At 49.7% G+C, this 14,038-nt stretch overlaps 4 protein-coding genes across 9 annotated transcripts in view; 3 read left to right on the top strand and 1 right to left on the bottom strand.

Annotated features, from left to right (window-relative positions):
• The window catches only part of UBE4B (ubiquitination factor E4B), a 35,131-nt gene extending 25,730 nt beyond the window's left edge, over nt 1-9,401 (top strand). For both annotated transcript variants that reach the window (XM_063317577.1, XM_063317578.1), the window contains 9 exons: nt 135-233; nt 647-882; nt 1,257-1,383; nt 1,780-1,924; nt 2,716-2,850; nt 3,440-3,631; nt 7,588-7,762; nt 7,942-8,088; nt 8,744-9,401. In XM_063317577.1, the coding sequence (XP_063173647.1) occupies nt 135-233; nt 647-882; nt 1,257-1,383; nt 1,780-1,924; nt 2,716-2,850; nt 3,440-3,631; nt 7,588-7,762; nt 7,942-8,088; nt 8,744-8,805 (1,318 nt within the window). In that variant the 3' untranslated portion in view covers nt 8,806-9,401. The remainder of the gene's footprint in view (nt 1-134; nt 234-646; nt 883-1,256; nt 1,384-1,779; nt 1,925-2,715; nt 2,851-3,439; nt 3,632-7,587; nt 7,763-7,941; nt 8,089-8,743) is intronic.
• LZIC (leucine zipper and CTNNBIP1 domain containing) overlaps nt 1-14,038 on the bottom strand; it is a 382,321-nt gene that overhangs the window by 51,402 nt on the left and 316,881 nt on the right. The window lies entirely within an intron of this gene.
• The window catches only part of RBP7 (retinol binding protein 7), a 68,094-nt gene that overhangs the window by 30,657 nt on the left and 23,399 nt on the right, over nt 1-14,038 (top strand). The gene's annotated exons all lie outside the window — the stretch shown is intronic.
• The window catches only part of KIF1B (kinesin family member 1B), an 82,769-nt gene continuing 81,280 nt past the window's right edge, over nt 12,550-14,038 (top strand). For 3 of the 5 annotated variants that reach the window (XM_063317365.1, XM_063317363.1, XM_063317364.1), the window contains exon 1: nt 12,563-12,762. The gene's annotated coding sequence lies outside the window, so the exon portion shown is untranslated. Of the gene's footprint in view, nt 12,763-14,038 lie in introns of all 5 variants that reach the window. The other 2 variants (XM_063317367.1, XM_063317366.1) reach the window with 2 other exon arrangements.

Here is a 14,038-nt window from a genome sequence, read left to right as displayed (position 1 = left end):
AACTTGCCCCTTTGTGCATTGTTTTGTGTCGAGTAATACCGAGGATACCGGTGCACATGTGCAAAATTCAAGAAGCGCAGCTCTGCCCAAAGACTTTTCCTTAAACCGTCTCTTTCCCCCTCTCCTGTCCACAGCATAAAGCTGCCTTTAAACCCAGATGTCCCGAAAGTGTTCGCAGCGATGCCTGAGTTTTACGTGGAAGACATTGCAGAATTTTTGTTTTTTATCGTACAGTAAGTAAAAAACGTCGTCTTGTGGATGGAGATGTCCTGGCGCAGCATTTCAGGGGGAAACGACAATGCTTTGGACTTGAAAGCAAAGTCTTTATTTGCTCTCTCTAATCCTCCTCTCCAGGGGATACCCTGAGCAGTTTGGCTAATATTGGCGGCCTGTTTCTCCATGTTGCCTCTAACCAGGATGTATTTGCTGCTCTCTCCCCTGCCTTTGGGGGACCAAAAAGGGAGAGAACTTCAGGCCAGCCACGGGGTCTCTGCAAGGTTTCGGGATGGTTCCTTTGAGAAAAAGGACCCTGGAATAAGGTGGACTTTGGGCTGGATCCAGTAGCCCTCTGCTTTCGGTGTTATTCTTGTACAACCTTCCCCAGTTGTCGCTTTCTTCCATCCATCTTCCCTCTCCCCATCTTCAGATACTCGCCTCAGGTACTCTATGAGCCTTGCACTCAGGAGCTGGCGACGTTCCTCGTGGTGATGCTTTGCAACCAGGATTACATCCGGAACCCTTACTTGGTGGCCAAGCTGGTGGAGGTGATGTTCATGACCAACCCAGCCGTCCAGCCACGGACTCAGAAGTTCTTTGAGATGATTGAGAACCATCCGCTCTCCATCAAGCTGCTTGTTCCCTCCCTGATGAAGTTTTATACAGGTTGGTAACCCCCTGGCTGGATGCGCACAAAACGGTTAGCTCGGGCAGCGAAGCCGTATCGGGGCGTAACAATATGGCCTGTTCCTCTAACCCAGCGTTCCTCGACCTCGGCAGCTTTAAGACGTGTGGACTTCAACTCCCGTGCCGGCTGGGGAATTCTGGGAGTTGAAGTCCACACGTCTTAAAGCTGCCGAGGTTGAGGAACGCTGCTCTGGCCAGTTAAGATGGGTTCCTACAGCTTGCTGAACTGAAAACGATCCAGCCCCACCTTGGCTTGGCGTGTTGTGCGTACGTGGCTGCTCTCGCTTAACGTGTGTTCGGCATCCTTTGGACGCGTGGAGGCTGCAGCTCTTTTGTCTCCCATTTTCCTTCAGACGTCGAGCACACCGGGGCCACCAGCGAATTCTACGACAAATTCACAATCCGCTACCACATCAGCACCATCTTCAAAAGCCTTTGGCAGAACATAGCTCACCATGGCACCTTCATGGAAGAGTTTAAGTGAGTGGAGCGCTATGGAAGCCTGTTCCAGATTGGGCATGGAAAAGACTCTGGATTGGCACTGCGTCCCTGGGCTATAGAGACATCTCTGGGAAGGGGCGATATTTTTCTAAATTGCTGCAGCAGAAAAATCAGTACGACGACGGGTAGTTCCAGATTGTTTTATCGCTACTGCACTGCGCAGAAGTGTTTTTCACCGTCCTAAGCGTTTTTCCAACCCCCATCTTACAGGGTGACTTCCTTATTCCTATTTTGCAGAAGGGAAAACGGATGCCAGGAAATTTCAAACTCCTGAGCAGGGATTGGAGGTCACATTTCTCAGATTTGCCTGCCTAGCGTAACAACCTCTTAGAGCCAAGAAATCCGTCCGATTCTGTCCATCTCTCTTTTTCTCAGCTCCGGCAAGCAGTTTGTTCGCTATATCAATATGCTGATCAATGACACGACGTTCTTGCTGGATGAGAGTTTAGAGTCCCTAAAACGCATCCATGAAGTGCAGGAGGAGATGAAAAACAAGGAACAGTGGGACCTTCTGCCCAGGGTGAGCTGTGGCTTGTTTTTAGAGATCTCCCGGGCCTTCAGCCAGAGCGGCCCAAGAGCAAAATAGAATTGAGATTTACCCCTTTAAAAAAAGTATCACCTATTGGTGGTACCCGCCACTCTGGAGAGGGAGAATCCCCTGGGCAGGTTACAGCTGCCTTCCAAGTAATAACAAGGGGTCTTTCTCAAGGACGAAAGTCAGAATGTGCACTCCAGTTCCCCAGTTCAATTTGGAATTGCTTTTAGCTATTCCTGCCTCTTGATTAGAGAAGTCTCCAAACAGGTTATACCAAAAAGCAGAGCAACACCTTGGATCGGGACTGGTCTTTTTCTCAGCCTCGTTCCTGGACCTGGTGCCTGCTCTCAAGAACTTGGGACGGCAGCTCACAGAATTTTCCAGCCAGAACGATCAAAGACGGTGACTTTTGGGAGTCGCAGTCCCAGAAAGTTTGGAAGCTCCAAGGGGGAAGGAATGCCGACGTGGTATCGAGCCAGGCCTAGGTCGTGTGCTCTGGTTGCAAGGAATGGGCCAGACATCTTGTAGTACCATTTGGGACGTGTGTGGGGGGGGGGGGAGAAAGGAAACATTGACTCCCCCCTTCCCCCTGGTCTCCCGAACTCTTCTCCCCCAGTGCCATGAAAAACTGAAGGCCTGTTTGTGAATGAAGTTATTTATACGAACTATTGTGCTTTTGATGGACGCGGGAGAGAAGTGCTGGTGCAAAGTGTAGCAGGCGGTGGACTGGCACCTCCCTGCCTTTTTTCCTCTATCTGCGGCTGTTTCCTTCCTAGGATCAGCAGCAGGCTCGGCAGTCTCAGCTGGCGCAGGACGAGCGGGTTTCGCGTTCTTATCTGGCTCTGGCCACAGAAACGGTCGACATGTTTCATATCCTCACCAAACAAGTTCAGAAGCCGTTCCTCAGGCCTGTGAGTATCGGGAGCCAGGCACGCTTTGTGCTTGCTTCAAGACCGTCCTCTGTGGGGTCGCTGAGGTGGGCTTGAGACCCAGCCCTTCAGGCCCAAGCCTTTTGACCTCGGTAGAGCTGCTGATCCGTGGCGGTCCCTGGCGAAGGAGGAGAATGTGGGCCCAGGCAGAGGCTGGCCTGGTTCTGAGTGGGCCCTGGAGGGATGCAGTGGAAACTTTGGGCCGAGGGCAGAGGGTTGTGGGAATTTCAGAGCCGAGGGTGGTGCTCCTTGTAGATGGAGGGCTAAGCTTGATTTAGCCTCATTTTCATTTGAGCATCGTTAAAATGAGACAATGCTAATACTGGCTTTCATTCTGGAATTGAATGCTTCGTCCCATCCAACGTGACAAGCTGGTCACGACTTTACAAGATCCTGGAGGCTTTCAGGCTCTGTGTAGTCCTGGGAGTCTCTGATTATGACCTAGAATGTGGCAGGGCTCAGTGGGCCGAAGTCTGTGGCCCAACAAGGGAGAGGATTCGTGTCGCTTCCTCCTGGCCGGGGGTGCTGATGGTTCCCTCCCAAACATGCGCTCTACGATCTCCTGTTGCAGGAGCTTGGACCACGGCTGGCTGCTATGCTGAACTTCAACCTTCAGCAGTTGTGCGGCCCTAAATGCCGCGATCTGAAAGTCGAAAACCCCGAGAAGTACGGCTTTGAACCAAAGAAGCTTTTGGACCAACTGACAGACATTTACTTGCAGCTAGATTGTGCTCGTTTTGCAAAAGCAATAGCGGATGACCAGGTGAGTGGCAGGCCCAGCTCTGTAGCTGAGAAGGAACACGGTAGGAGACCAGAAGCTCCCGTTGCATCCCCAGCGTGAGACGCTTTTGGTATCCAGGCAGAACCATCCCTGCTGTCCTCCTCGTCTGTGGCTTTGTACTTCGAGAGCGGGCAGGATTCACGAAACCCTTAGCAGAAATTCAAATGGTTTCCATAATACAGGTAGTCCTCGTTTAGTGACCATTCACAGTTACGACAGCGATGAAAAAGTAGCTTTGTGACCAATCCTCGTATTTATGACCTTTGTAGGTCTGTAAAACAAAGGAAAGCTGACGTAAGATCATAAACACAGCTGTGGTTTCACTTAGCGACTGCTTTGCTTAATGACCAAGTTGCCGGTCCCATTTGTGGTTACTAAATGAGGACTACTTGTCTGTGGCGCAGACGGTATCAAAAACCCATCTGCATGGATCGCCCTCCCATCCCTTTAAGGAGTTGAACAGCGCCTCTGGATGATCAAAATTTGGAGCAAAATGAAATGCTTGTCACACATCTTTTGGGCCAGGTTGCCTGGTTCTCAAGTTTGTTTTAAATACCTTTTCCAGCTGCAAGAAGGCAGGGACTCGCTCCTTTGGCTAAGCTGAGGTAGGGCCACGTGTTTTTCAAGGAAAAGAGCACAGAGCACTGGAGAAGAACAGTTTTGAGGCAGCTAAATTGGCCCACGTGGAAAACTGATAGCTGTTCCCATTTGCCAGCCTGAAGTGCTTTTCTTCTGTGAGGTTTTAGGAAAAACGAATCCTTAACTTTTTCTCCAACCTCCTCCCCGTTACTGTGTCTCAAATATTACAGTAGTTTTGGACCATGTGTGTTCCGAATGCCAGCTTTATGTCCCGAACACTTTTTAACTAATCCACTGCTCCAGAGAGGGTGCGCAACAGTCCTCTAAGGCTTTTCAGGCAAGGCTGTTTGAGCGTGGCTGGTACTTTGAGACCCTTGGGGGCCATTTGTGAATGAATCCCCCCCCAGTCTGTTTTTTTTACTTGACCAGGGCACGGAAGAAATTTTGGGGGGTGGGGGATGACCCTATGCTTGTGATCATGGCTGTCTTTTGAACAAGGGCAGTTTGAAGGGGGGGGGAAATCCAACTGTAGCAAAGGACCTCAAAGAGCACGCTCCTTTTTCACTTCACCCTGCTGCTGCGTGGCTTTAATGCAGGAGTCGGCTGGCTGCACCACCGGTAAACCTGGATCGCTTGCTGAAGCAGGCCTCAGTGCACGCCACCCCACCCAGATCCCTGCCAGCTCAGATTGATTTATTCCTTCCGCCTGCTGAGGCTGTAAGAGCAAACGAACTGAAGGTCAAACCCCCTCGGTTTCCTAAGCCACAAACACGGCTGGGCTGCGCGATGCTGTGGCTGCAGCGCCCTCCGAGCTGGCCAGGATCTGAGTTTCCTTTCCTCCTGGGGGCTGGTGAATTTGCTCCAGGGAGCCGGGTGCCCTAGAACGCGAGCGGGCTTCCTGCAGCATTGCTGCATCAGACTGGCGAGCTCCCAGCAGGCGCTGGCTTCCCTCTCCTGTGACGCTCGCTGCAGGAGTTTTGGAACCTGACACAACGAGAGGGCAGAAGATGGTTTTGATTGCCCGCCAGCAGCATCCACTCCGTCGTCGCTTGTCTACAGAATAGCGTTCTGCAGGAGATAACTCATTACAGGAAAGTCAGAGGTGCTCGGACCAGTGGTCTTTTCTGGGGTGGGGGGGCGTTTTTGTAACTGAATGCCTCCCGGCTGTTACTTCTATTACCAATAAATCTCCTTTAGCTAGGCAGCCGGAAAGATCTCTCTGCAGTGTGCCGAGATGCTGGCAAAGCTCAGAAGCAGCCGAGCACTTGCTACAGGATGGAGCGCCCCACTTCCATCAAGCATAACACATTTCTGGCCTGTAGGTCTACCCTGAATTGTCAGAAACTGGAGTTGTGGGGTGAGGGTTGAGCAAGTGAACTTTGCCTGCACACCCCCTTCGTGCCCAAATTAAACCAGAACGAATGACAATAAGTTATGTGAAGTGGTTTACTTCGGGTGTGGCAGAATGTCTGTGTAGAACCGCGTCCTGAAGGCAGTACGCCTTTTTGATGGTACGGCATGGGCAAGGGTTCAAAACCTGTGGTAGAAAGCTGGATTCCAAGATGGAATCAAGATGCAAAGATGACTTCCAGGAGGTGGACCTAGTCCAGCACTGGTCTGCTCCTGAAAAAAAGTATCTGATAGTTCCCAGGTTGAATTGCAGAGAGGTAAACTCTTTTCAAGATCAAACCAGCCATTCCGTTAGACGTGATAGATATTTAGTCAGCTCGACCAGTTAAATTAACCTACCTAAAATCATTTTCATTTCCTGGGGCCAGATTTTGCAAGAACGGTGCACATATTTTATTGCACGTATTTATAAAAATTGCGGCAAGCAGCATCGTTTGGAAGACCTGAAGGACCAGGTTAGGGACAGATCCCCACGGAGAAAATCTGATGTGGTTGCTAGGAGTCGACGCCCCCCTGATGGCACACCCTCGACCAGGCAGCGTTATAGAGGCCTTTATTCACACACACAGATGTAGCGATTCCATTGATTTTGAAATGGCTGCGCTTCAGAGAGTAAGATACGACCTTTACATGGTTTGGGCCCAGATTACTTGCGGGACTGCTTGTTCCAGCCTTCCTTCCATATTTCAATCTGCAGCGGACACCTTTTTTCAGCAACGGGCTCTGCTTAAAATGTACCTCTTTGCCACATCTTCTAATATTTTTTTTTTCAGTGCTGCTGGTTCTGATGGTTCTAAATCTTTCACCGAGTTTTAAATGGTATTCTAGATATTGTCAGCAGCCTAGAATTGTAAAATAGGAATTGGCAGGGTACACACACACACACACACAAACACACACACCCTTCCTTCCTTCCTTCCTTCCTTCCTTCGATTTCTATAGCTGCCCGTCTCAGCAAGTGACTCTGGGCGGCTTACAACAATGAAACTATAAAACAGTTAAAACAATTACAATTAAAACAATTAAAACATAAAATAAATACAAAATAAGTATACATGGCTGCCAAGCAAGCAATGCATGAATGTTAATACAGCCAAGAGATGGGACCATCCACACGCTCGAGGCCCCAGGCCCGGGCACAAAGCCAGGTCTTCACGGCCTTACAAAAGGCCAATAGGGTCGGGGGACGTCCTAATTGATGGTATACGGCGTACTTCTCCCTGCCCAGCAGATAATAGCCATTTTTGTCACACGGGTTACAGTAGTGATCTCCAGACATGCTGGAATCTGTGCTGAGGAAAACCTAACACGGACACCAACTCTCCTCTTTCCTCCTCCGGGTGCCTGCAGAAGTCCTGGAAATCTGCTTTGCTTGGTAGCAATAGAAGAGAATCTCTGTAGCTCAGGGTTGAGCTGTGGAGTCCTGGGTGCTCTCTGGGCTTGGTGGTTTGCTTGCAGACGTTTCATGACCCCACTAGGGAACATCCTCAGTGCTGGTGAGGGTGGGTTTGCCCCCTGTTTAGGTACAGTCGCTTGCCCTGCCAGTGTTGGGAGTGTGGTTTTCCCCTTGGTAGTTCCTTGATCAGGGTCTTGTTTTCTGCTTGTTTGTCTGTCTGGTGTCAATCCCTGCTTATCTGGGCATTGGCTGCAGGAGTTCTGGTCTTCTGGTTTCCTTCCCAGCTTTCTTATTGTCTCTTTTGAATGGCGTGTAAATGTGGTTTATCTCTATGTGTCTACTGGTGGCTGGTTTGCCAGGCTTCCAGGAATCCCCGAGCGTTTTTGGATTTGGCTCGGCCTAGGACGCTCACCGTTTCCCCGCTGAAACTCTCGTTGAGTCTGTCCACGCGCGGCGAGCTGAAGGAGTTCTCATCGTTGCCTTCTGACTGCTAGCCGTTCCGCGTTGTTTCAGTAGCTTCCGCGCTCTTCATTGTGCCCTTTTGGCTTCGCAGAGGTCCTACAGCAAGGAGCTGTTTGAGGAAGTCATTTCGAAGATGCGGAAAGCTGGCATCAAGTCGACCATAGCAATAGAAAAATTCAAGCTGCTTGCAGAGAAGGTGGATGAAATTGTGGCCAAGAACGCCCGGGCTGAAATCGACTACAGCGATGCTCCTGATGAGTTCAGAGGTAGGCAGAATCCTTGTGAGGATGCAGTCCTTTAAGTTCCAGGGAGTGAAAGAAGGTTGCTTAGTTCTTACTAGTCATTTAAACTCTGCGTAGGTGCAACAGGGTGTATTTCTGAATCTCCTGTTCCTGTTCTAGCCGGAGCTTCTACCTTACCTGACCGGTTAATTCTGTTCCTTCAGATCCACTCATGGATACCCTTATGACCGACCCTGTACGGTTGCCATCGGGAACCATCATGGATCGATCTGTCATTCTGCGACACCTTCTCAATTCTTCCACAGACCCCTTCAATCGCCAGACGCTAACGGAAAACATGCTGGAGCCAGGTAGCTGGGAGAGAGCTGGGCCTTCCCGTGGGGTTTAGAAATCCAGAGCGGGGGAATTCATACAGCCATTTGAAATCTCTGTTGGGTTTCTTGTTCTCCTCCTGGAGACATTTCGTTAACAAGCTAGGTGACATCATCCACGCACGGGGGAGCAGCATTACAAGTAGCCCTCACTTAACATTTGTTTAGTGATCGTTCTGACTCACAACGGCGCTGAAAGACCTGACTTACGACTGGTCCTCATGCTCATGACCGTTGCAGGGTCCCCACAGTCACAATTTGGGCGCTTGGCAACTGGTTCGCGTTGATGGCCGTCACAGCGCCCTGTGGTCACGTGATGGCCATTTTTGACCTTCCCGGCCAGCTTCTGGCAAGCAAAATCAATGGGGAACTGTGTGATTCGCTTAACAGCCATGTGGTTTGCTTAATGGACACCACAAAAAGGTCGTAAAATTGGGCCGGATTCGCTTAATGACTGCTTCGCTTAGCAACCAAAATTCTGGTCCCAATTGTGGTTGTTAAGCGAGGATTACCTGTAATAACTCCTCTCCTTCATCTGTCAGTGTCTTGTTTTGTTCATTCTTGGAGAGTGCCCGTTTGGGACTTGGGTTGTCTTCCAAAGGCACCCCATCGGTCTCACCCCTTTTCTTTTTAGTGCCTGAGCTGAAAGACCAAATCCAGGCTTGGATGAGGGACAAGCAGCACCCTGACCACTGAGGTGTCCCCCCTGGCAGCGCACACCGAGGTCAACTGCGGAGAGCCGGACGGCGGGTCCAGGCGAGGGGAACGCCAGATCGTTGGAAGTTGAAGCCGAGCTGGGGGTCCTGCGGCGCCCGCTGCCACAGACATGGGGCCTCGCGGGCGGAGCAGAGGGACCGGCACCACCACAGAAAGCAGCTTAACCCTTGTACATATTTTTAAGCTATAAATGGCAGTCGATAGCATTGTGGGGGAATAAGTTAGGAGGTCGCTCCTGTTCCGAATCAGACCCCTCCGTTTCATAGTTGGGGTTCGTACGGCTGAATTCTTTTTAGCAACAGGCACGGATCGGGGCAGCAGACCTTCAGTGTGTGCGCGCGCGCGCGTGTTTTTTAAAATATATTGCCGGATCTCCGTTAATTTGATAGTGGTTGAAACTTTGAACATTTTTGCTGCTAAAGTTACCCCTGGACCCTTTCATTTCTTTCTCATCGCCTCTGCCCTGCACAATCCTGCCTCCCCTTTTTTTGTTCCTTAATGTGAAGAAAAAAGTTCCCTGTATATGAAAAGCATTCTTCTCTGACCCCAAGAGAACATAATCTTGAAAAAGCAAATGTGCCTGCAAGAAGTATTAATCGGGGGTGGGGGGCATCATATTTTTCTATTAGAGATCATTTTTTATTTGGTAGGCCACACACAAGGAGAATAATCCACACTAGCAAATTTAATTCTTCCTCCCCCTTTGTCGCCACGTTGAAATTTTAAGTTGTTTGACATGCGTCCCTTTAAGTTTTGGGGAGAGACTTCATGCCCTGTTGTTGTTGTTGTTATTTTTAGGTTGTTTTTTCTTCAGAGCCTTGTATTATAGATTGAAACAGCTGCCACAAAGGAATCAGTGGAATACGAGGATTTCCTTGACTTAAAAGATATATAGAGAGAGCTATATATATATATATATTAAAAATTTCTTTTAAAGCCAGAGATCTAAGAAGCTAAATGGTGGGGATTCTCTGTCTTTTAAAAGTGTGTCCCTGGGGGAATGGTGTTGGGGGTTGGGGTGGAGAGCAGATTGTTTTATTCTCGTCGCCTCCAAGTCAAAGCAGGATGGATCCATTTTTATGTTGCGTACCAATTTTATATCCATGGCTTGGCCTTACCAAAGCAAAAAGGGCGCAGAAAAATGTAGACTTGCTTTTTTTTTTAAAAAAAAAGAAACTATATAAAAAAGATGAAACATTTTTGTATGACTGCCCCCTGCTTAAAGATACTTGAATGTCCTTTTTGAAAAGGATTTGAAACCACAGTGTTTTAAAAAAAAAAATTAAGCCTGAAAAGAAAACGTTTTCTTTCTTTTCTGCTGACAGTTTCCTCTGTTCAGTTCCTGATTCTTGAACAAGAAATAAAATGGTGATACACATTCACAACCATCTTTCCCTTGTGGCTCCTTTATGCATCTCGGGCACGCTGTGCAATGGATGGGTCGAATTGGAAATTCTTTGTACTGTATATAAGATGTGACTTCAATCCAAGGATTTGGTTGTTTGTTTATGGATCCTTAATTTTTAGGTGAGAGAAACCTATCTATCGCTTGTTTGGTCTGCATATTCAAAGGGAAAAGTAACTGGACACAAACTGTTATTTATGTGCAATAAACCAAGAGTTGTGGCTTGTTATAAACATGGGCCATCACTGAGCGGCACCTGGTTCTAATGAGTCAGGCTCAACATTTCACATTTTAGACCAGTGTGTCTCAACCATGGCAACTTGAAGATGGGTGGACTTCAACTCCTGGAATTCCCCAGCCAGCCATGGCTGGCTGGGGAATTCCGGGAGCTGAAGTCCACCCATCTTCAAGTTGCCAAGGTTGAGAAATGTCAGACCACAAGATGCTTCTTGGAATCAAAGGTAAAGGTAAAGGTTTCCCTTGACATTAAGTCCAGTCGTGTCTGACTCTAGGGGGCGGTGCTCATCTCCGTTTCAAAGCCGAAGAGCCGGCGTTTGTCCGAAGACGCTTCCTCTGTGGTCATGTGGCCGGCATGACTACACGGAACACCGTTACCTGCCCACCGAAGCGGTGCCTATTAATCTACTCACATTTGCATGTTTTCGAACTGCTAGGTTGGCAGGAGCTGGGACTAGCAACGGGAGCTCACCCCGTCATGCGGATTCAAACCGCCGACCTTCTGACCAGCAAGCTCAGCAGCTCAGCGGTTTACATGTTCCAAAACGTAGCATTCTTGCTGAAGATCCAGTTGGTTGCTCAGGACTAAAGTGTGTGTCATGGAAAGCAGAAGCTCCCCACTGGATCTATAACGTGAGAATGCTAATAGAAAATTCCCAAGTTGTTTGTGGGCTGCTTGCGAATACTGACAAGGTTAACACGTCGGGCTAAATTCGTGATGTGATTTGGGCTTCGCATCTGCAAACTCAGTCTTTGCTTATTAAAAACCATGGTTTGTAGCTTAGCTACAACTCCCCCTTTTTGGGGGTGATGGAAATTTGAAATATAAATAAATAGCTTGTCTGAATCCAGCAATCTGCTTGTTTAACAAACCATGACTTTGCCCACTGTGTAAATCAGCACTGTGTGTGTGTATGGGGGAGGTTTTTGAAATCTTGATGGCATAGAAATAGGTATTTTAAGAAAAATATCTGCTCTTAAAAAAAACAGGACAAAAAAAGTATAGAAATTAATTCTAGGACAAACGGTCGCCACAAATCGATAGTGAGAATAAAATAGAAACAGAGAAAATATTTAAAGATAGTCAACTCAAGCTTGAGCTTGCAATGCCAAGTCCCTGAATCCCTGAGCGTGTACCAGCACCTCGTAATATTTGTAAAAAAAACCATGCAAATACCGTGAAGGTTTAGTTTTTTGTAACGAATTTGAATTCGGATGAGTTATTTCCTAGCCAAAAAAAGTTCAAATCATTTTCCTACAGATCATCTTCTAAATTGTAAATTTACAATCTCTCAACTTAATGGGTTGTGTGATCCCAGCCCATAATAAGCCACGATGAGGCATAGTTTGTGATTATGACAATCCTTCCAAACACACGTTCTACATTCAGACATTCAAAGCTTGTTTTGGAGCATGGCTGGCTGGGGAATTCTGGGAGTTGAAGTCCACATCTCTTAAAGTTGCCACGGTTGAGATAGGCCGTTTTGGAGGATGGTGCACTTAAAAGCGGATTGCGGTTGTCAGCTTTAACTAGCGTTTATCCCGTTGCATTTAATGTGTTGTATTCCTGCTCTTCCGTCATTCCTATGTTAATCGGCCTGGATCACTAACCCACCCACCACCCCGAAAGCGCAACTGAGGCGAAGGGCTGCGTCGCTCCCCTTTTATACCCCTCGCCGTCGACTTGCTCCCTCTGGATTTCTCCTTCCGCGCGAGGGGCCGACGAAGCATTCCTGGGCCGCCGGCTAAAAAGTCCCAAGGAGAATCCCGGGAATGAAGCGGCGAGCGCATTCCTTCTTCGAACGCTAATTGGCTGGCTTCGTGGCCCCCGTCCCACCCCCGCCGCGCTTTTCCCTTCCTTGGATTGGCTTAGAGGCGCTCCGAGATTGGCAGCGGAGGCATTCTTCCCCTCCCGAGCCTCTCCGTCACCTCAGGACATGGATGGACACAGCGGGCCACCTATCCGCGAGGCTGCCGGTGGCGGCGCTGGGGAGGCGGGAGGCCCTCTTCGCGCATGATTGGAGGCCTGCCGCGAGAAGGGGGCGGGGCCTAGAGCCGGTGGGTGGGGGAAAGCGGCTCCGGTCGCTTTCTCTTGTCAGTAGAGCGGCGGCGTCGCTGTCAATCGCTTCGTGGGCTCCGCGGGGCCTTCGCGTTTTCTCGCCCGCCCGGGAGGGGAGCTCCGTGATGGGGCTCGGCGGCCTCTTCCCCGCGACCTGCCTCGCCGCTCGTGGCCCCCCGGGACGCCGTTAGTCAAGCTGTGGCGCCGGTGCCGCTCCGCCCTTCGCCGCGGTGAGGTAAAAACGAGCTTAAAAAAATAAGGGGGGGGGTACGCCCGAGCGCGTCACGTGACGAGAGGAGAAGCCGCCGCTGGCGGGGCGGGGCTTACCCCCCTCCCTGCCACCTGCTCCCCTACCTTCCCCAACCTGGCGCCCTCCGGATGCCTTGCGGCTGTAGCGCCCATCCTTTCGAGCTGACCGGGGATGATGGGCTTGGCGTCCTACAGGAGTAGGGACAGGAGGCGCGTCTGATCCATCCGCTGTCAGCCACCCCCCTCCCCTCCATGCACAAATGATGGCGAGGTGGCATGCACGGGGGAACTGACGGGGCGATTGCGGTTTCTCCTTTTTTATCCCTCCTTCGCATCCCTCCTTTGTCTGTTTCTCTTCAAACGTCGTCCCCCCACCCCGCCCCGCCCCGCCAAGACGCACCCCTTCCAAAGGAACAGCAGATTTTGCTTGGCTTTAAAAATAGCAGCCTCGGGTGGGTGGGGGATTTCGAGGCTTTCCTCACTGGCCTCTTCTGGATGTGTGGGATAGGCCGCCGTGGGATTATGGGAGTTGTAGTCCAGACCCCAGCCTTGTACTCCTCTCCCCCCACCCTCCCCCCGTCAGATCTTAGAATTTCTCAGCATAGTAATCAATACAGCAGGGTAGTTTTGCGACCTCTTCCTTTCCCCTTGCCAGGGCACAATTCAGGGTGTGATATTTCAGTAATATCTGTGGGGGGTAGATATAATTACTGTGAGATAAAAGGGTTTTCCTAGTAATAAGTTGTCAAAAAAATGGATCTTTAAAAGCTGCCTCTTAGGCTGCTAGTTCTGCATGCGGGCATCAGGACTGAAAGAAATCCCTGTATCTCAGAAAGAGTTCTGCCCCTAAGTGGGGTTGACTGAGGCGCTCCCTTTGTCTGCTTGTTTTGTTCCCAGCGTTTTGGTTCCAGAAAACCTGCGGTTGGCTGAAGCATTTAGAGGTTAGTGTGCAAAACTCTTAGGGAAGTGCTGCTGGTGGGTTGAGGGTAGACTGGTGGGTGTATTACAGCAGTAAAATAATCTGGCTGTATACAGGTGCAGTAAAGTTGGGGCCTCTGCATTTAACAGGCAAGAGGGTGTGCAAGTTTGCAAGGGTTATAAAATGCATGATAGTTCTTTGCCTTTTCGTTAGTCCATTTTGAATAACAGGCCGCCCGTGTTTCTGTGTTAATGTATGTGTCTGCTGTGCACACACATTCGTACACCACCAGCACTTCCCTTGCACAAGCTTTTCCCACTCTCAATGTAGAGGAGGAGGCCTG

Source organism: Candoia aspera, chromosome 18, assembly GCF_035149785.1.
Source record: "Candoia aspera isolate rCanAsp1 chromosome 18, rCanAsp1.hap2, whole genome shotgun sequence".
NCBI lineage: Eukaryota > Metazoa > Chordata > Lepidosauria > Squamata > Boidae > Candoia > Candoia aspera.
The sequence above is the reverse complement of the archived record's forward strand: the minus strand, read 5'-3'. Positions and strand labels throughout refer to the sequence as shown.